Source organism: Leuresthes tenuis, unplaced genomic scaffold, assembly GCF_036924035.1.
Source record: "Leuresthes tenuis unplaced genomic scaffold, fLeuTen1.0.hap1 SCAF_11, whole genome shotgun sequence".
In the NCBI taxonomy this organism is placed as follows: Eukaryota; Metazoa; Chordata; class Actinopteri; order Atheriniformes; family Atherinopsidae; genus Leuresthes; species Leuresthes tenuis.
This window is the reverse complement of record NW_027325365.1, coordinates 16,040,004-16,062,307: the sequence shown is the minus strand read 5'-3', so window position 1 is coordinate 16,062,307 and position 22,304 is coordinate 16,040,004. Positions and strand designations below refer to the sequence as shown.

General features: G+C 39.4%; 3 protein-coding genes across 12 annotated transcripts in view; all 3 read left to right on the top strand.

The window, feature by feature from the left end:
* Positions 1–22,304, top strand: part of LOC140318082 (protocadherin gamma-C5-like) — a 259,247-nt gene that overhangs the window by 26,926 nt on the left and 210,017 nt on the right. For 2 of the 10 annotated variants that reach the window (XM_072395739.1, XM_072395720.1), the window contains exon 1: positions 5,237–7,630. The exons of the other annotated variants lie outside the window; for them this stretch is intronic. In XM_072395739.1, the coding sequence (XP_072251840.1) occupies positions 5,237–7,630 (2,394 nt within the window). Of the gene's footprint in view, positions 1–5,236; positions 7,631–22,304 lie in introns of those variants that run through there. 10 annotated transcript variants of the gene reach the window in all.
* LOC140318539 (protocadherin gamma-A12-like) lies at positions 754–3,177 on the top strand. The gene has a single exon (XM_072396364.1). The coding sequence runs from the start codon at positions 754–756 to the stop codon at positions 3,175–3,177; it is 2,424 nt and encodes an 807-aa protein (XP_072252465.1).
* Positions 9,413–11,882, top strand: LOC140318536 (protocadherin gamma-A12-like). Its single transcript, XM_072396362.1, has one exon. It carries the CDS (start codon positions 9,459–9,461, stop codon positions 11,880–11,882), a length of 2,424 nt encoding a protein of 807 aa, XP_072252463.1. The 5' UTR covers positions 9,413–9,458.

Genomic DNA, 22,304 nt, shown 5'->3' with positions numbered 1-22,304 from the left:
TCTTGATCTTACATGTACGATCCAATTCAGTCATTTTTTAAATGTCAAAATAGTAAATTTAATAAAAACAAACACACATCACCAAAGGTATGTGGTTACTTTGATAAGATAATGTCTATTTATTAATTGTTATCATTTAGAGTTTCTTGGTATATTCAGGTCGTCTATAGAAGAAGTTGGAGGCAGTAATTTTGTTTTTGCATGTGTCTTGACTGATATCTTGGAGCACAAGTCATCATAGAGTGAGAGAGCAAGAAATGTGGGTGTACTGATAGAGTGGGTGCAAGTTTTTATTTTGTTTAAGTACATGGAGTGCAGCATGTAAAAATACAATTTCTAAATGGTAACTATTGTCAGAGTTTAGTCAGTTATGTTGACTTTCTTTGTGCGAAATCTGTAAGTCAGTGGAGAAGCATACATTGCTTCCTCATCGTTAAAACATAGACATGAATAATTTCGGTGTTTTTTTTAAAAAAAAAGAATAAGACGAATAGCAAATCATCTGCTAATTGTCAAAGGAGGCTGTCGACATTTCTGAGAAACTGTTATATATCATTTATACTCATGGTGTCAGTATAGACCAGCTTAGGAGTCAAAATTTCAGCAAGCTTTGCACACGAGTCATCATTTGGATAGACCGCTCCTATCCTGTCTTAAAACCTTCCGACAAAGGTTTAGAGAACAAACACATTGAGTTTAACTCGGATTGTATCATTTTCAACCAAAGTATTCCATATCGTTCATTTTTCAAAGATGATGCGTGGATGGTGTCTTTTTCAAAGCTGCGGCTTTGTATTTTTCTTTGTTGTGCTGCCCTTCGCATTCGGAGACCTGAGCTATTCTGTACAAGAGGAGCTGAAGCACGGATCTATTATTGGGAATATTGCCAAGGATCTCGGACTGGACGTTGGGAAACTGTCTGCTCGTAAAGCTCGTGTTGACATGGAAGGAAAAGACAAACAACATTGTGGAATTAACCTTAGAAGCGGAGATTTATTTGTTGCAGGGAGAATAGATAGAGAGGAGCACTGCGCAGAAAAGCCAACATGTGTTCTAAAATTCAACTTACTGTTAGAAAATCCTTTGGAGCTACACCGACTGTCTCTGCTGGTGCAGGATATAAACGACAATGCACCAATCTTCCAAAAGGATATCGTGAAGCTTGAAATCAGTGAATCAGCCCACAAAGGAGCTAGGTATCGTATTAATGCAGCACATGATACAGACATCGGCCAGAACGCCGTCCAAAGCTACATTTTGCAACAAAACCCACACTTTGTGTTCAGTATTCAGACAACGACTGCTGGACGTAAATATGTGGAGCTGGTTTTGAATAAGGAGTTAGACCGAGAGGAACAGAAGGAGCTGAAATTATTGCTCACAGCTGTAGATGGTGGTTCACCTCAGAGATCCGGGACTGTGGTGATCCACGTCATAGTGCTTGATGCTAATGATAACGCCCCTGCTTTTACCGAGGCTGTATACACAGCTAGGTTACCGGAAAACTCACCTTTGAACACTCCAGTGCTAACAGTAAGTGCATCAGATGCAGACGAAGGTATAAATGGAGAAGTTTCATATGAATTCAGCCAAGTTCCTGAGAAATCACGAAAGCTTTTTTCTCTCAATCAGCAAACTGGAACAATAATTGTAACAGGTGACATAGATTATGAAGAAGGATCAAAATATGAGATGGTGATAGAAGCAAAAGATGGTTATGGCCTCTCTTCTGAAGCAAATTTGATTATAGACATCACTGACGTAAATGACAATGCCCCACTCATCTATTTAAACTCGCTGTCTAACCTCATACCTGAGAATATGTCACCTGGTGCAGAGGTTGGCATCATTAATGTGCAGGACAGAGACTCTGAGAATAACCAACAGGTCCGCTGCTCCATTCAACAAAACGTCCCTTTTAAGTTGGTTCCATCTATTAAAAACTATTATTCTCTGGTGACGACAGGACAGCTGGACCGTGAACTAGTGTCTGATTACAACATTACAATCACTGCCACTGATGAGGGCTCTCCACCTCTGTCCTCCTCTAAAACTGTTCAGTTATCTGTAGCTGACATCAACGACAACCCACCTGTGTTTGAGGAACAGTCCTACAGCGCATATGTGAGTGAAAATAACAAACCTGGCTCCACTTTATGTTCCGTTACTGCTCGAGACCTCGACTGGAGACAGAACGGTACAGTGATTTATTCTCTGTTACCTGGTGAGGTAAACGGCGCCACGGTGTCCTCCTATCTGTCTGTTAACGGAGACACGGGGGTGATCCACGCTGTGAGGACGTTTGATTATGAACAGTTCAGGAGTTTTAAAGTCCACGTGATGGCCAGAGACAACGGTTCTCCTCCTCTCAGCAGCAACGTGAGCGTCAGTGTGTTCATATCGGATGTGAATGACAACTCTCCTCAGATACTGTACCCCGCCCCGGAGGGCAGCTCCTTCATGACCGAGCTGGTCCCCAAAGCTGCACACGGAGGCTCTCTGGTGTCCAAGGTGATAGCGGTGGACGCGGACTCCGGACAGAACGCCTGGCTGTCCTATCATATAGTCAAATCCACTGATCCGGGACTTTTCAGTATTGGTCTCCACAGCGGAGAGATCAGGACACAGCGGGACATTTCTGCATCTGACAGCATGAAACAGAACCTTATTGTATCAGTGAAAGATAACGGACAGCCCTCTCTGTCTGCCACCTGTGCCATGTATTTACTTATTTCTGATAACTTGGCTGAGGTGCCAGAACTGAAGGATATTTCTTATGATGAGAAAAACTCCAAACTGACCTCTTACCTGATCATCGCGCTGGTGTCTGTGTCCACCTTCTTTCTGACCTTCATCATCATCATCCTGGGTGTGAGGTTTTGTCGCAGGAGAAAGCCCAGACTGTTGTTTGATGGAGCAATTGCCATCCCCAGCACTTATCTCCCTCCTAATTACGCCGATGTTGACGGCACAGGAACTTTACGCAGTACTTATAATTATGATGCCTACCTGACAACAGGATCCAGAACCAGTGACTTTAAGTTTGTATCATCTTACAATGACAACACGCTTCCCGCTGACCAGACTCTGAAGAAAAGTCCAACAGACTTTGCTGAAGTGTTTGGAGATGTTGATAGTTTCACTGAGGTAGGCAACAGTCTTGTTTTACATTATTAGTTATCTTGAATTGATGTTTTCTGGCACTGACATAGCTCCCCTTTATCTCATTGAAGTTAAAATTGAGAGTTTTCAAAGAATAGTTGGAATCACATCACATGACTGTTGGACAACATGTGGAAGGTTTACATGTCACATTATGCGACTTTGAAACAATCTTTCAAATATGTTCTGAAACCGGATCCACCTTTAACAAAAATAGTTTACTGCCCCCTGTTTTCCAAATAGTCAAAATGTGACAATGGCAAAGTATTCACAAAAAAGGACATTTTAGGAATCTTACCAAACAGTTTTATTCTTGCAAATGATCTATATTTTATTACATCCCTTTTCTCTGTCCATGGTGCTGACTATTCACAGGTTTTGAACTTACTTCCAGATGAATTATGGCACTGAAATCCTTGTGTAACTATGTCAAACATAATGAAAAAATTCCATTGACCAGGAAAAAAGATCACCATGTTTGAACAAGAATATTGCTTTAGCCTCTTACTTACTCCGTTTTTACTGAAGAGTCTTTTGTTTAGAACTCAATTCAATTCCACTTCTTGCAGTTATTTTATCACAACAATTTAGAGACTTTGTTTTGCTTGCATCCTTGGGATCGCTGCTCACGTATACTTTTATTTTAAATTTGTGAAGACTAATGGTACTTTAGATTAGTCCAAACATGTTCAACCTAAATACTTCTCATCAGTCATTTTGTCTTTTTTAGTTGGGAAGGTCTATTAAATATCTTGGTAATTATATATATATACAGATTGAATACCTATTATACATTATGTCATATACATTTAATTCAATTTGAACTCACATTAACTGATATGACTTTAAAAACTACTTTAACTTCAGTGTAGTGATGCTTTTATTTATTCAGTTTTGAAAGTATTTGTCAGAGAGTAGAGATCATACGTCATAGTATCAGAACATTTGAACGATGTTTGTCTTTTTTTTATTTAATTGTTTTTTTATACGCCTCCTCAAAACGAAACTATTTGTTGAGATAACATCATTGCTCTCTCTCTTTGTAGTTTTTGAGGACTTTCAATAAGTTCAGGTTCGTCTCTGTCCTTGGTGCTGAAGCTTTTGTTGCATTTTTTTAGTCTCTGTTGATGGCAACTTGTTCCTTTCTTTGATGCATAATTTTTTTTGTAAACGTCAGCAGTTTCAGATTATACTTTTACTTTTACATTTGTTTTGCTGAGTGTCCGAAAGTATTTAATCCAACTCACATTTTTGATACCATAAAAAATAAACACAATACTTACTTTAGTGTGTAAAAAACAAATGTTTCTCTGAGTAAAATTATGTTTACATTTATTATTGTCTGGACTTGATATAATTTTCTTAATCTTATAGGAACGATCCAATTTAGTCCTTGTTGTTAATGTTAAAAACAATCAACAACTAAATAAGTATACACATCACCAAAGGCAGGTGTTTACGTTGATAAGCTAATGTCTATTTATCAAATGTTGTTATCTAGAGTTTTTTTCAGATCCTCTATAGATGAAGTTGGAGGGAGTTATTCCGTTTTTGCATTTTCTTGACTGATATTTTGAATCACAATTCATCATATATAGAGACCGAGAAATCTGGGTGTACTGATTGTTTAAGTATTTGGCGTGCAGCATGTACGACTACAAACAATAAATGGTAACTATTGTCAAAGTTTAGTCAATTATGTTGACTTTATTTGTAAGAAATCTGTAAGTAAGTGTGGAAGGATTTATTGTTTACTAATCGTTAAAAGTCATACGCGAATGATTTCAGCTGTCATCTTCCTTTTAAGACGAATAGCACATCATCTGCTAATACTCAAAAGAAAACGTGAACATTTCTGAGAAACTGTTATATATAATTTATACTCATGGTGTCAGTATAGACCAGCTTAGGAGTCAAAATTTCAGCAAGCTTTGCACACGAGTCATCATTTGGATAGACCGCTCCTGTCCTGTCTTAAAACCTGCCGACAAAGGTTTAGAGAGCAAACACATTGGGTTTATAACGGATTGTATCATTTTCAACCAAAGTATTCCATATCGTTCATTGTTCAAAGATGATGCGTGGATGGTGTATTTTCCAAAGCTGCGGCTTTGTATTTTTCTTTGTTGTGCTGCCCTTTGCGTACGGAGACCTGATCTATTCTGTACAAGAGGAGCTGAAGCACGGATCTATTATTGGAAATATTGCCAAGGATCTCGGACTGGATGTGGGGAAACTGTCTGCTCGTAAAGCTCGTGTTGACATGGAAGAAAAAGACAAACAATATTGTGGAATTAACCTCAGAAGCGGAGATTTATTTGTTGCAGGGAGAATAGATAGAGAGGAGCACTGCGCAGAAAAGCCTACATGTGTTCTAAAATTCAACTTACTGTTAGAAAATCCTTTGGAGCTACACCGACTGTCTCTGCAGGTGCAGGATATAAACGACAATGCACCAATCTTCCAAAAGGATATAGTGAAGCTCGAGATCAGGGAATCAGCCGTTAAAGGAGCTAGGTATCGTATTAATGCAGGACATGATGCAGACCTCGGCCAGAACGCAGTCCAAAGCTACATTTTGCAACAAAATCCACACTTTGTGTTCAGTATTCAGACAACGACTTCTGGACGTAAATATGGGGAGTTGGTTTTGAATAAAGAGTTAGACCGAGAGGAGCAGAAGGAGCTGAAATTATTGCTCACAGCTGTTGATGGTGGTTCACCTCAGAGATCTGGGAATGTGGTGATCCACGTCATAGTGCTTGATGCTAATGATAACGCCCCTGTTTTTACCGAGGCTGTATACACAGCTAGGTTACCGGAAAACTCACATTTGAACACTCCAGTGCTAACAGTGAGTGCAACAGATGCAGACGAAGGTATAAATGGAGAAGTTACATATGAATTCAGCCAAGTTCCTGAGAAATCACGAAAGCTTTTTTCACTCGATCAGAAAACTGGAACAATAATTGTAACAGGTGACATAGATTATGAAGAAGGATCAAAATATGAAATAATGATTGAAGCAAAAGATGGTTATGGTCTCTCTTCGGAAGCAAAAGTGATAATAGACATCACTGACGTAAATGACAATGCTCCACTTATATATTTAAAATCTCTGTCTAACCTGATATCTGAGGACGTGTCACCTGGTACAGAGGTTGGCATCATTAATGTGCAGGACAGAGACTCTGAGAATAACAAACAGGTCCGCTGCTCCATTCAACAAAACGTCCCTTTTAAGTTGGTTCCATCTATTAAAAACTATTACTCTTTGGTGACCACAGGACAGCTGGACCGTGAACTCGTGTCTGATTACAACATCACAATCACTGCCACTGATGAGGGCTCTCCACCTCTGTCCTCCTCTAAAACTGTTCAGTTATCTGTAGCTGACATCAATGACAACCCACCTGTGTTTGAGGAACAGTCCTACAGCGCATATGTGAGTGAAAATAACAAACCTGGCTCCACTTTATGTTCCGTTACTGCTCGAGACCCCGACTGGAGACAAAACGGTACAGTGATTTATTCTCTGTTACCTGGTGAGGTGAACGGTGCCCCGGTGTCCTCCTATCTGTCTGTTAACGGAGACACGGGGGTGATCCACGCTGTGAGGTCGTTTGATTATGAACAGTTCAGGAGTTTTAAAGTCCACGTGATGGCCAGAGACAACGGTTCTCCTCCTCTCAGCAGCAACGTGAGCGTCAGTGTGTTCATATCGGATGTGAATGACAACTCTCCTCAGATACTGTACCCCGCCCCTGAGGGCAGCTCCTTCATGACCGAGCTGGTCCCCAAAGCTGCACACGGAGGCTCTCTGGTGTCCAAAGTGATAGCGGTGGACGCGGACTCCGGACAGAACGCGTGGCTGTCCTTTCATATAGTCAAATCCACTGATCCGGGACTTTTCAGTATTGGTCTCCACAGTGGAGAGATCAGGACACAGCGGGACATTTATGAATCTGACAGCATGAAACAGAACCTTATTGTGTCAGTGAAAGATAACGGACAGCCCTCTCTGTCTGCCACCTGTGCCATGTATTTGCTTATTTCTGATAACTTGGCTGAGGTGCCAGAACTGAAGGATATTTCTTATAATGAGAAGAACTCCAAACTGACCTCTTACCTGATCATCGCGCTGGTGTCTGTGTCCACCTTCTTTCTGACCTTCATCATCATCATCCTGGGTGTGCGGTTTTGTCGCAGGAGAAAGCCTAGACTGTTGTTTGATGGAGCAGTTGCCATCCCCAGCGCTTATCTCCCTCCTAATTACGCCGATGTTGACGGCACAGGAACTTTACGCAGCACTTACAATTATGACGCCTACCTGACAACAGGCTCCAGAACCAGTGACTTTAAGTTTGTATCATCTTACAATGACAACACGCTGCCTGCTGACCAGACTCTGAAGAAAAGTCCAACAGACTTTGCTGAAGTGTTTGGAGATGATGATAGTTTCCCTGAGGTAGGCAAGAGTCTTGTTTTATCTATCTAACCTACTGTTCAACCTGATTAGGTGTCGTAAGTTTGGATTTTTTTGTACTGACATAGCTCCTTTTTTTATCTCATTAAAGTTAAAATTGATAATTTTGAAAGAACTGTTGGAGTTGCATCACATGATTGTTGGACAACATGTCGAGGTTTATGTCATATTATGCGATTTTTCTTTTTTACCAATCATTTGAATATGTTCTGAAACTGGATCCAACTTTAACCGAAATAGTTTGCTCCCCTCATTTTTCCAGAGAGTTAAGAATGTAAAAATAGCAAAGTAAAGTTTTTTTTGTGAATGTATTATGTTTTACATGACATCCACTTTCTCTGTCCATGTTGCTCAGTATTCACAGTTTTTTTAACTTACTTTCAGAGGAATTTTAGCACTGAAATCCTTATGTTAAGATGTCAAACATGATGCCAAATTATCATAGTTCAGTGAAAAAAATGACCATTTTTTATTTAGTTTAATTCGTCTGACTTTTCTGAGTACCCATTTTAGAGTATGTCACATGTCATTCAATTTAAACTTTGATAAACTGATATAACTTTAAAAACTACTTTCACCTCAGTGTAGTAATGCTTTAAGTTTTTATGTTTTCAAAGTAATTGCCAGCTATTAGAGTTTCTACTCCATAGTATCAGAACATTTAAACAAAATTTATTTCTTTTTTCCCCTGCCTCCTCAAAAGCGAAATGTTTGTTGTCATTGCATTATTTCTCTTCCTTTGTTGTTTTTGAGGACTTTCAATAAGTTCACGTTTTTCTCTGTCCTTGGTGCTGAAGCTTGTGTTTAATTTTGTAGTCTCTTTTGATGGCAATTTTTTCCTTTCTTTGATGCATCGTTTTTGAAACATCAGTATCTTCAGATTATAGTTGAACTTTTACATTTGTTTTACTGAGTGTCCGAAACTCTTTCATCCAATTCACATGTTGATACTATAAAAAGTAAAGAGAAAACTTACTTACGTGAAATATGTAAAAACATAGGTTTCTCTGAGTAAAGTTATGTTTACATTTATTATCAACTGGACTTAATGTTATTTTCTTGATCTTACATGTACGATCCAATTCAGTCATTTTTTAAATGTCAAAATAGTAAATTTAATAAAAACAAACACACATCACCAAAGGTATGTGGTTACTTTGATAAGATAATGTCTATTTATTAATTGTTATCATTTAGAGTTTCTTGGTATATTCAGGTCGTCTATAGAAGAAGTTGGAGGCAGTAATGTCGTTTTTGCATGTTTCTTGTCTGATATCTTGGAGCACAAGTCATCATAGAGTGAGAGAGCAAGAAATGTGGGTGTACTGATAGAGTGGGTGCAAGTTTTTATTTTGTTTAAGTACATGGTGTGCAGCATGTAAAAATACAATTTCTAAATGGTAACTATTGTCAGAGTTTAGTCAGTTATGTTGACTTTCTTTGTGCGAAATCTGTAAGTCAGTGGAGAAGGATACATTGCTTCGTCATCGTTAAAACACAGACATGAATAATTTCGGTGTTTTTAAAAAAAAAAAATAATAAGACGAATAGCAAATCATCTGCTAATTGTCAAAGGAGGCTTTCGACATTTCTGAGAAATTGTTATATATCATTTATACTCATGGTGTCAGTATAGACCAGCTTAGGAGTACAAATTTCAGCCAGCTTTGCACACGAGTCATCATTTGGATAGACCGCTCCTATCCTGTCTTAAAACCTGCCGACAAAGGTTTGGAGAACAAACACATTGAGTTTAAAACGGATTGTATCATTTTCAACCAAAGTATTCCATATCGTTCATTTTTCAAAGATGATGCGTGGATGGTGTCTTTTTCAAAGCTGCGGCTTTGTATTTTTCTTTGTTGTGCTGCCCTTTGCGTACGGAGACCTGAGCTATTCTGTACAAGAGGAGCTGAAGCACGGATCTATTATTGGAAATATTGCCAAGGATCTCGGACTGGACGTGGGGAAACTGTCTGCTCGTAAAGCTCGTGTTGACATGGAAGGAAAAGACAAACAAAATTGTGGAATTAACCTTAGAAGCGGGGATTTATTTGTTGCAGGGAGAATAGATAGAGAGGAGCACTGCGCAGAAAAGCCAACATGTGTTCTAAAATTCGACTTACTGTTAGAAAATCCTTTGGAGCTACACCGACTGTCTCTGAAGGTGCAGGATATAAACGACAATGCACCAATCTTTCAAAAGGATATCGTGAAGCTTGAAATCAGTGAATCAGCCGACAAAGGAGCTAGGTATCGTATTAATGCAGCACATGATGCAGACATCGGCCAGAACGCCGTCCAAAGCTACATTTTGCAACAAAACCCACACTTTGTGTTCAGTATTCAGACAACGACTTCTGGACGTAAATATGGGGAGTTGGTTTTGAATAAGGAGTTAGACCGAGAGGAGCAGAAGGAGCTGAAATTATTGCTCACAGCTGTAGATGGTGGTTCACCTCAGAGATCCGGGACTGTGGTGATCCACGTCATAGTGCTTGATGCTAATGATAACGCCCCTGCTTTTACCGAGGCTGTATACACAGCTAGGTTACCGGAAAACTCACCTTTGAACACTCCAGTGCTAACAGTAAGTGCATCAGATGCAGACGAAGGTATAAATGGAGAAGTTTCATATGAATTCAGCCAAGTTCCTGAGAAATCACGAAAGCTTTTTTCTCTCAATCAGAAAACTGGAACAATAATTGTAACAGGTGACATAGATTATGAAGAAGGATCAAAATATGAGATGGTGATAGAAGCAAAAGATGGTTATGGCCTCTCTTCTGAAGCAAATTTGATTATAGTAATCACTGACGTAAATGACAATGCCCCACTCATCTATTTAAAATCTCTGTCTAACCTCATACCTGAGAATGTATCACCTGGTACAGAAGTTGGCATCATTAACGTGCAGGACAGAGACTCTGAGAATAACCAACAGGTCCGCTGCTCCATTCAGCAAAGCGTCCCTTTTAAGTTGGTTCCTTCTATTAAAAACTATTATTCTCTGATGACCACAGGACAGCTGGACCGGGAACTAGTGTCTGATTACAACATTACAATCACTGCCACTGATGAGGGCTCTCCACCTCTGTCCTCCTCTAAAACTGTTCAGTTATCTGTAGCTGACGTCAACGACAACCCACCTGTGTTTGAGGAACAGTCCTACAGCGCATATGTGAGTGAAAATAACAAACCTGGCTCCACTTTATGTTCCGTTACTGCTCGAGACCCCGACTGGAGACAAAACGGTACAGTGATTTATTCTCTGTTACCTGGTGAGGTGAACGGTGCCCCGGTGTCCTCCTATCTGTCTGTTAACGGAGACACGGGGGTGATCCACGCTGTGAGGTCGTTTGATTATGAACAGTTCAGGAGTTTTAAAGTCCACGTGATGGCCAGAGACAACGGTTCTCCTCCTCTCAGCAGCAACGTGAGCGTCAGTGTGTTCATATCGGATGTGAATGACAACTCTCCTCAGATACTGTACCCCGCCCCTGAGGGCAGCTCCTTCATGACCGAGCTGGTCCCCAAAGCTGCACATGGAGGCTCTCTGGTGTCCAAAGTGATAGCGGTGGACGCGGACTCCGGACAGAACGCCTGGCTGTCCTATCATATAGTCAAATCCACTGATCCGGGACTTTTCAGTATTGGTCTCCACAGCGGAGAGATCAGGACACAGCGGGACATTTCCGAATCTGACAGCATGAAACAGAACCTTATTGTGTCAGTGAAAGATAATGGACAGCCCTCTCTGTCTGCCACCTGTGCCATGTATTTGCTTATTTCTGATAACTTGGCTGAGGTGCCAGAACTGAAGGATATTTCTTATGATGAGAAGAACTCCAAACTGACCTCTTACCTGATCATCGCGCTGGTGTCTGTGTCCACCTTCTTTCTGACCTTCATCATCATCATCCTGGGTGTGAGATTTTGTCGCAGGAGAAAGCCTAGACTGTTGTTTGATGGAACAGTTGCCATCCCCAGCGCTTATCTCCCTCCTAATTACGCAGATGTTGACGGCACAGGAACTTTACGCAGTACTTATAATTATGATGCCTATCTGACAACAGGCTCCAGAACCAGTGACTTTAAGTTTGTATCATCTTACAATGACAACACGCTTCCCGCTGACCAGACTCTGAAGAAAAGTCCAACAGACTTTGCTGAAGTGTTTGGAGATGTTGATAGTTTCACTGAGGTAGGCAACAGTCTTGTTTTACATTATTAGTTATCTTGAATTGATGTTTTCTGGCACTGACATAGATCCCTTTATCTCATTGAAGTTAAAATTGAGAGTTTTCACAGAATAGTTGGAGTCACATCACATGACTGTTGGACAACATGTGGAAGGTTTACATGTCACATTATGCGACTTTGAAACAATCTTTCAAATATGTTCTGAAACCGGATCCACCTTTAACAAAAATAGTTTACTGCCCCCTGTTTTCCAAATAGTCAAAATGTGACAATGGCAAAGTATTCACAAAAAAAGGCCATTTTAGGAATCTTACCAAACAGTTTTATTCTCGCAAATGATCTATATTTTATTACATCCCTTTTCTCTGTCCATGGTGCTGACTATTCACAGGTTTTGAACTTACTTCCAGATGAATTATGGCACTGAAATCCTTGTGTAACGATGTCAAACATAATGAAAAATTTCCATTGACCAGGAAAAAAGATCACCATGTTTGAACAAGAATATTGCTTTACCCTCTTACTTTCTCCGTTTTTACCGAAAAGAGTCTTATGTGGAGAACTTAATTAAATTCCACTTCTTACAGTTATTTTATCACAACAATTTGGAGACTTTGTTTTGCTTGCATCCTTGGGATCGCTGCTCATGTATAATTTCATTTTAAATTCGTGAAGACTAATGGTACTTTAGATTATTCCAAACATGTTCAACCTAAATACTTCTCATTAGTCATTTTTAGTTTGACAGGCCTATTAAATATCTTGATAATTTTCCATATATATATATTGAATACCTATTTTACATTATGTCATATACATTTCATTCAATTTGAACTCACATTAACTGATATTACTTTAAAAACTATTTTAACTTCAGTCTAGTGATGCTTTTATTTATTTATTCAGTTTTTAAAGTATTTGCCAGATAGTAGAGATCCTACGTCATAGTATCAGAACATTTAAACGATGTTTGTCTTTTTTTTTACTCCTCCTCAAAACGAAACTATTTGTTGAGATAGCATCATTGCTCTCTCGCTCTGTGGTTTGTGGGGACTTTCAATAAATTCAGGTTCGTCTCTGTCCTTGGTGCTGAAGCTTTTGTTAATTTTTTTTAGTCTCTGTTGATGGCAACTTGTTCCTTTCTATGATGCATCGTTTTTTTTAAACGTCAGCAGTTTCAGATTATGCTTTTACTTTTACATTTGTTTTACTGAGTGTCCGGAAGTTTTTAATCCAATTCACATTTTGATACTATAAACAAAATAAACACAACACTTGCTTAAGTGTGTAAAAAACAAATGTTTCTCTGAGTAAAATTATGTTTACATTTATTATTATCTGGACTTGATATACCTTTCTTAATCTTATATGAACGATCCAATTTAGTCCTTGTTTTTTATGTTAAAATCAATCAATTAAATAAGTATACACATCACCAAAGGCATGTGTTTACGTTGATAAACTAATGTCTATTTGTCAACTGTTGTTGTCTAGAGTTTTTTTTCAGGTCCTCTATAGATGAAGTTGGAGGCAGTTATTCCGTTTTTGCATTTTCTTAACTGATATTTTGAATCACAATTCATCATATATAGAGACCGAGAAATGTGGGTGTACTGATTGTTTAAGTATTTGGCGTGCAGCATGTAAGACTACAAATAATAAATGGTAACTATTGTCAAAGTTTAGTCAGTTATGTTGACTTTCTTTGTAAGGAATCTGTAAGTCAGTGTGGAAGGATTTATTGTTTACTAATCGTTAAAACACATACGCGAATGATTTCAGCTGTCATCTCTCTTTTAAGACGAATAGCAAATCATCTGCTAATACTGAAAGGAGACTGTGAGTGTTTCTGAGAAACTGTTATATATCATTTATACTCATGGTGTCAGTATCGACCAGCATAGGAGTCAAAATTTCAGCAAGCTTTGCACACGAGTCATCATTTGGATAGACCGCTCCTATCCTGTCTTAAAACCTGCCGACAAAGGTTTAGAGAGCAAAACATTGAGTTTAAAACGTATTGTATCATTTTAAACCAATATCTCATTGTTCAAAGATGATGCGTGGATGTTGTCTTTTCCAAAGCTGTGGCTTTGTATTTTTCTTTGTTGTGCTGCCCTTCGCATACGGAGACCTGAGCTATTCCGTACAAGAGGAGCTGAAGCACGGATCTGTTATTGGAAATAAACAGATTAATATTGTAGAGAGTCTACTGGTAAAGGAGCTAGGTATCGTATAAATGCAGCACATGACGCAGATATCGGCCAGAATGCCATTCAAAGCTACATTTTGCAACAAAACCCACACTTTATGTTCAGTATTCAGACCTCGAGTTCTGGTAGTAAATATGGGGAGCTGGTTTTGAATAAGGAGTTAGACCGAGAGGAGCAGAAGGAGCTGAAATTATTGCTCACAGCTGTAGATGGTGGTTCACCTCAGAGATCCGGGTCTGTGGTGATCCACGTCATTGTGCTTGATGCTAATGATAACTCCCCTGTTTTTACCGAGGCTGTATACACAGCAAGGTTACCGGAAAACTCACCTTTAAACACTCCAGTGCTAACAGTAAGTGCAACAGATGCAGACGAAGGTATAAATGGAGAAGTTATCTATGAATTTAGCAGACTTTCTGACAAATCAAAATCAATCTTTTCACTCGACCAGAAAACAGGAGCAATAATTGTAACAGGTGACATAGATTATGAAGAAGGATCAAAATACGAAATAATGATAGAAGCAAAAGATGGTTATGGCCTCTCTTCTGAAGCAAAGGTGATTATAGACATCACTGACATAAATGACAATGCTCCACTTATCTATTTAAAATCTCTGTCTAACCTGATATCTGAGAATGCATCACCTGGTACAGAAGTTGGCATCATTAATGTGCAGGACAGAGACTCTGAGAAAAACCGACAGGTTCACTGCTCCATTCATCAAAGCGTCCCATTTAAGTTGGTTCCTTCAATCAAAAACTATTATTCTCTGGTGACCACAGGACAGCTGGACCGTGAACTAGTGTCTGATTACAACATTACAATCACTGCCACTGATGAGGGCTCTCCACCTCTGTCCTCCTCTAAAACTGTTCAGTTATCTGTAGCTGACGTCAACGACAACCCACCTGTGTTTGAGGAACAGTCCTACAGCGCATATGTGAGTGAAAATAACAAACCTGGCTCCACTTTATGTTCCGTTACTGCTCAAGACCCCGACTGGAGACAAAACGGTACAGTGATTTATTCTCTGTTACCTGGTGAGGTGAACGGTGCCCCGGTGTCCTCCTATCTGTCTGTTAACGGAGACACGGGGGTGATCCACGCTGTGAGGTCGTTTGATTATGAACAGTTCAGGAGTTTTAAAGTCCACGTGATGGCCAGAGACAACGGTTCTCCTCCTCTCAGCAGCAACGTGAGCGTCAGTGTGTTCATATCGGATGTGAATGACAACTCTCCTCAGATACTGTACCCCGCCCCGGAGGGCAGCTCCTTCATGACCGAGCTGGTCCCCAAAGCTGCACATGGAGGCTCTCTGGTGTCCAAAGTGATAGCGGTGGACGCGGACTCCGGACAGAACGCCTGGCTGTCCTATCATATAGTCAAATCCACTGATCCGGGACTTTTCAGTATTGGTCTCCACAGCGGAGAGATCAGGACACAGCGGGACATTTCCGAATCTGACAGCATGAAACAGAACCTTATTGTGTCAGTGAAAGATAACGGACAGTCCTCTCTGTCTGCCACCTGTGCCATGTATTTACTAATTTCTGATAACTTGGCTGAGGTGCCAGAACTGAAGGATATTTCTTATGATGAGAAGAACTCCAAACTGACCTCTTACCTGATCATTGCGCTGGTGTCTGTGTCCACCTTCTTTCTGACCTTCATCATCATCATCCTGGGTGTGAGGTTTTGTCGCAGGAGAAAGCCCAGACTGTTGTTTGATGGAGCAGTTGCCATCCCCAGCGCTTATCTCCCTCCTAATTACGCAGATGTTGACGGCACAGGAACTTTACGCAGCACTTACAATTATGACGCCTACCTGACAACAGGATCCAGAACCAGTGACTTTAAGTTTGTATCATCTTACAATGACAACACGCTGCCTGCTGACCAGACTCTGAAGAAAAGTCCAACAGACTTTGATGATGCATTTGTTCATAGTGATGTTTCTCCTGAGGTAGGCCACCCTCATGTTGTGAATACAACTATTTTAATTTAGTTATTCAAATTAGATTTGGTTTTCTACAGCCTTAGAAGATAGCCTATTTAACACTTATCTGATATCTTTTATTCATTCCATCTCTTTCCAAATTGCAGTAGGTCATATGGTATATGCTAACTGTTGTCAGTTTAGGTCATCTCAACATATGATGTTAAGATATTTTTGTCAGCCTGGAATTACTTCAGCCTTACTTGGTAAACTTATAGGCTTTTTGTTTAAAATATCCTTGTCAAAATCCGTTTTATCTATCACAATATAACTTTTAAAATCAATAATCCTACATTTTCCATATACCCTGCACGGGTTCCAAAGTAATGGACTCTACTGTACGAAACGACTATTTACTGAAAAGAATCCATACCGATTTGCTTGGATGGGATTATCAGAGCTAAAATTTGACTCAAATCGCTTAAGAGTGTTTTTTATATAAAAATATTTTAACATATTTCACATTGCGGTTATTGTGAAAAGCTTTGCAGGGTTCACAGTGACAAAGATATCATGAGTTTTAGATGTTAAATTAAAATTCTAACTGAATTTTCAGTCTAAGCAAAATAAAACGTTGCATTGAACCTCACCATATCAACATCAACCGCCACTCAAAAATCATAGACAGTTTTCTGACTGTACAGACACTCAGAGCTTAACCGATAATAAACCCCCAAATACTTAAATTTAGTTTAAATTGACCAGTAATTAAGAAAGGGACCGAGACAGGAATTTTCAGCAATCCCATCTCAATTATTCCAGAGGATTGTCTAGTCTAGTTTTCAAAATGTTGTTACATTATTTTTTCATAGTTTGTCTTCAAGTTAGATTGATTTGGAATGTCAGTGTATTGGTAAATGTTACCCAAGACTATTACTTAAATTTGTCGTTGATGTAAGATTAATTTCATTATGTAATACTCAAAGAAATTCAGATGCATTACTTGAAATTAAGCTTAAGCTATGCATATAAAAAACTTCAATCTCTAAAGCATCTGCATACCGACACAACACCCTCACTTTTATACAAGCACATGAATGACAGCAAATTCAATGCCAGATCTGCAAAGAAGAAATATGTTAAAATTCTTTAACTCTGACTTACTGCACAACAATGTTAAAAAAAAAAAGAATAGATAGATTAGCAAATGATATAGTGCATATTATTATAGCTGCCTATGGTTTTTAAAGGTGTGTTTTCAGTGTGGTAAAGCTATATCTGTTCATCGGTCCTGAAGTGCACGCTTTGATGGTTTTGTGTTCTTTCCCTGAGGGGAGATGTTAAAACAGTTCATGAGCAGGTTGAAATGGGTGTTGTAAGAGATATCACACCCTGCCCACATGGTGTATTCCAGCTTACAACAAGAGTTGTCGATGTCTTATGTGACAGAGAGGTGGGGGCTTGAAATCTGCAGGGCATATTTTTTTTTACGCTTTGCAACACATTTGTGTTACCCACAGAGCTCTTGACGTACATGCAAAGATCCCACGACTAAGAATGCTCTCAATGGGTCTATTGCAGGAAGACATCAATGGTTCTTGTGATAAGTTGACTTTGAGAGTTCTCAAAAAGGACAATCTGTTTTGTGCCTTGACCATAGACTTTATAGAGTTTTACTGGACTTTGCAACCATTGATCTTGTGAAACATCTTCTTGTCGTACAATTAGATTTGAGATATTAAATACTGATTTAGTAGTGAATGCTTTCCAACTATGTGTTCACTTCAGAAACATTGTATGGCTCTCTTTGTTTACATATTATCAAAAGCTTGGTAACTTCTTTACAACTCACTGTGAGGCAGAGGGGTCATGCTACTCTCCCCTTAAGCCTGTATATGAGATGGTTGATACTGAATGCTGTGCAGTGTGTGCTATCAGTTTTTAACCTCACTTTTTTCAGTATAGGTTCATGGCATGATCATTTCTCACTTTTGCACTTTGAATTAATATTCCTGTATGTTGTATTTCAGTTGTAATAGTCATGCTTTTTTATAAAAAAAAAAAGAAAAATTCAATTAGAGCTTTGAGTTGTTGAGGTGTGTATTTTGCTGTATTAGAAACACATTTGCTTCAAAGAAAGACTGAAAATAAATACATGGAGATAAAGTACTCTGTCATCAAATAACATTAGGAGCTCGACACACTCTGGAATATATAAGATAATCACAACCCGTTTGGCCATTTAATGAGATAAAGCTGTCCATTATCCAGATGTTGTTATTATCTAAAGATAAATAAAAAAATTGAATGAAACAGAAAAAAAAATTCATATCTTCACGCAGCCTGTGAAATTGTCAGCTTGTTTGAGTCAGCACTGTTGTAACTTGTTGTAACTCTTGGTGTCACTGTACACCAAGAAATCCTCAAAGTGTCTGTCGCTTCATCCATTCTTTTCTATCATTACCAGGCGTCATTGTGTTGTGGCGTGTCTCAGGGTAAAGGACGCCACAACAAGCCAACATTGTGATTATATTTTGGTAGTTCACCACAACGAATGAAGTAATCTTTTCAATAATTGACCAGAAAATGATGGAAGTCTGGCCGATCATGACGAATACATTTTGCAAAGGATTTTCTGTGAATGGCTTTTGTGTTTTGCTTTTTTTCGGCCTACAATTTGCGAACGGAGACGTGAGCTACTCCATCGCAGAGGAGATGAAACAAGGGTCTGTGATAGGAAATATTGCCAAAGATCTTGGTCTGGCTAGTGCTACTCTTGCTTCACGTAAAGCTCGAATTGACACCGACAAGAATGATAAAAGGTATTGTGATATTAACCTCAGCACTGGAGATTTGATTGTTACTGACAGGATCGACCGGGAAAGTTTCTGTGGAAAAAAGGCGAATTGTGTTTTAAAAGAGGAGTTGGTTCTGGAAAACCCTCTGGAGCTTCAGCGCATCAGTATCCACGTGCAAGATATAAACGACAACGCCCCGGAGTTTAGCGAGGAATTGATTTCATTTGAAATTAGAGAATCAGCGGTCAAAGGAGCGAAATTCTTACTGACAGAAGCCCGTGATGCAGATATCGGCGCAAATGCTGTGCAACGCTATGATTTACAGAAAAATGAACATTTCACCATTAATGTAAATACTGATGTTAGTGGACGAAAACATTCCGAATTGGTGTTGGTGAGAGAGTTAGATCGAGAGCAAGAGCAAGAATTACATTTAGTACTAATAGCTCGAGATGGTGGCTCTCCACAGAGATCAGGTACTGCGATCATCCACGTCACTGTGCTGGATGCTAACGATAACGCCCCTTTGTTCAGTCAGGACGTTTATGAAGCCAGTCTGCCTGAAAACTCTCGTTTAGATACTGTGGTGGTTACAGTGAGCGCAACTGATGCAGACGCTGGACCCAATGGGGACATTACATATAATTTTGATCATATGTCTGATGACCATTTCTCTCTGTTCTCACTTGATCATAAAACCGGAGAGATAAAAATCATCGCCTCCATAGACTATGAAACGGATAGTTCCATTGAACTGCGAATACGGGCAAAAGACTTGCCAGGTCTTACCTCATATTGTACAGTAGTTATAGAGGTAACGGATGTCAATGACAACTCACCTATAATTAGTTTGAAATCATTGTATAGCCCCATACCCGAGGACATGTCACCTGGTACAGAGGTGGGCATAATCAATGTCCAGGACAGAGACTCTGAAAATAACGGACTTGTCCGCTGCTCCATTCAGCAAAACGTCCCTTTTAAGTTGCTTCCTTCTATTAAAAACTATTATTCTCTGGTAACCACAGGACAGCTGGACCGTGAACGAGTGACTGATTACAACATTACAATCACTGCCACTGATGAGGGCTCTCCACCTCTGTCCTCCTCTAAAACTGTTCATTTATCTGTAGCTGACATCAATGATAACCCACCTGTGTTTGAGGAACAGTCCTACAGCGCATATGTGAGTGAAAATAACAAACCTGGCTCCACTTTATGTTCCGTTACTGCTCGAGACCCCGACTGGAGACAAAACGGTACAGTGATTTATTCTCTGTTACCTGGTGAGGTGAACGGTGCCCCGGTGTCCTCCTATCTGTCTGTTAACGGAGACACGGGGGTGATCCACGCTGTGAGGTCGTTTGATTATGAACAGTTCAGGAGTTTTAAAGTCCACGTGATGGCCAGAGACAACGGTTCTCCTCCTCTCAGCAGCAACGTGAGCGTCAGTGTGTTCATATCGGATGTGAATGACAACTCACCTCAGATACTGTACCCCGCCCCTGAGGGCAGCTCCTTCATGACCGAGCTGGTCCCCAAAGCTGCTCATGGAGGCTCTCTGGTGTCCAAAGTGATAGCGGTGGACGCGGACTCCGGACAGAACGCCTGGCTGTCCTATCATATAGTCAAATCCACTGATCCGGGACTTTTCAGTATTGGTCTCCACAGCGGAGAGATCAGGACACAGCGGGACATTTCCGAATCTGACAGCATAAAACAGAACCTTATTGTGTCAGTGAAAGATAACGGACAGCCCTCTCTGTCTGCCACCTGTGCCATGTATTTACTTATTTCTGATAACTTGGCTGAGGTGCCAGAACTGAAGGATATTTCTTATGATGAGAAGAACTCCAAACTGACCTCTTACCTGATCATCGCGCTGGTGTCTGTGTCCACCTTCTTTCTGACCTTCATCATCATCATCCTGGGTGTGAGGTTTTGTCGCAGGAGAAAGCCCAGACTGTTGTTTGATGGAGCAGTTGCCATCCCCAGCGCTTATCTCCCTCCTAATTACGCAGATGTTGACGGCACAGGAACTTTACGCAGTACTTATAATTATGATGCCTACCTGACAACAGGATCCAGAACCAGTGACTTTAAGTTTGTATCATCTTACAATGACAACACGCTTGCCGCTGACCAGACTCTGAAGAAAAGTCCAACAGACTTTGCTGAAGTGTTTGGAGATGTTGATAGTTTCACTGAGGTAGGCAACAGTCTTGTTTTACATTATTATTTATCTTGAATTGATGTTTTCTGGCACTGATATGGCTCACCTTTATCTCATTGAAGTTAAAATTGAGAGTTTTCAAAGAATAGTTGGAGTCACATCACATGACTGTTGGACAACATGTGGAAGGTTTACATGTCCCATTATGCGACTTTGAAACAATCTTTCAAATATGTTCTGAAACCGGATCCACCTTTAACAAAAATAGTTTACTGCCCCCTGTTTTCCAAATAGTCAAAATGTGACAATGGCAAAGTATTCACAAAAAAAGGCCATTTTAGGAATCTTACCAAACAGTTTTATTCTCGGAAATGATCTCTATTTTATTACATCCCCTTTCTCTGTCCATGGTGCTGACTATTCACAGGTTTTGAACTTACTTCCAGATGAATTATGGCACTGAAATCCTTGTGTAACGATGTCAAACATAATGAAAAATTTCTATTGACCAGGAAAAAAGATCACCCTCTTACTTTCTCCGTTTTTACTGAAAAGAGTCTTATGTGGAGAACTTAATTAAATTCCACTTCTTACAGTTATTTTATCACAACAATTTGGAGACTTTGTTTTGCTTGCATCCTTGGGATCGCTGCTCATGTATAATTTCATTTTAAATTCGTGAAGACTAATGGTACTTTAGATTAGTCCAAACATGTTCAACCTAAATACTTCTCATTAGTCATTTTTAGTTTGGCAGGCCAATTAAATATCTTGATAATTTTCTATATATATATATATATTGAATATCTATTTTACATTATGTCATATACATTTCATTCAATTTGAACTCACATTAACTGATATGACTTTAAAAACTATTTTAACTTCAGTCTAGTGATGTTTTTATTTATTTATTCAGTTTTTAAAGTATTTGCCAGATAGTAGAGATCCTACGTCATAGTATCAGAACATTTAAACGATGTTTGTCTTTTTTTTTTACGCCTCCTCAAAACGAAACTATTTATTGAGATAGCATCATTGCTCTCTCGCTCTGTGATTTGTGGGGACGTTCAATAAATTCAGGTTCGTCTCTGTCCTTGGTGCTGAAGCTTTTGTTATTTTTTTTTAGTCTCTGTTGATGGCAACTTGTTCCTTTCTATGATGCATCGTTTTTTTAAACGTCAGCAGTTTCAGATTATACTTTTACTTTTACATTTGTTTTACTGAGTGTCCGAAAGTCTTTAATCCAATTCACATTTTGATACTATAAACAAAATAAACACAACACTTGCTTAAGTGTGTGAAAAACAAATGTTTCTCTGAGTAAAAT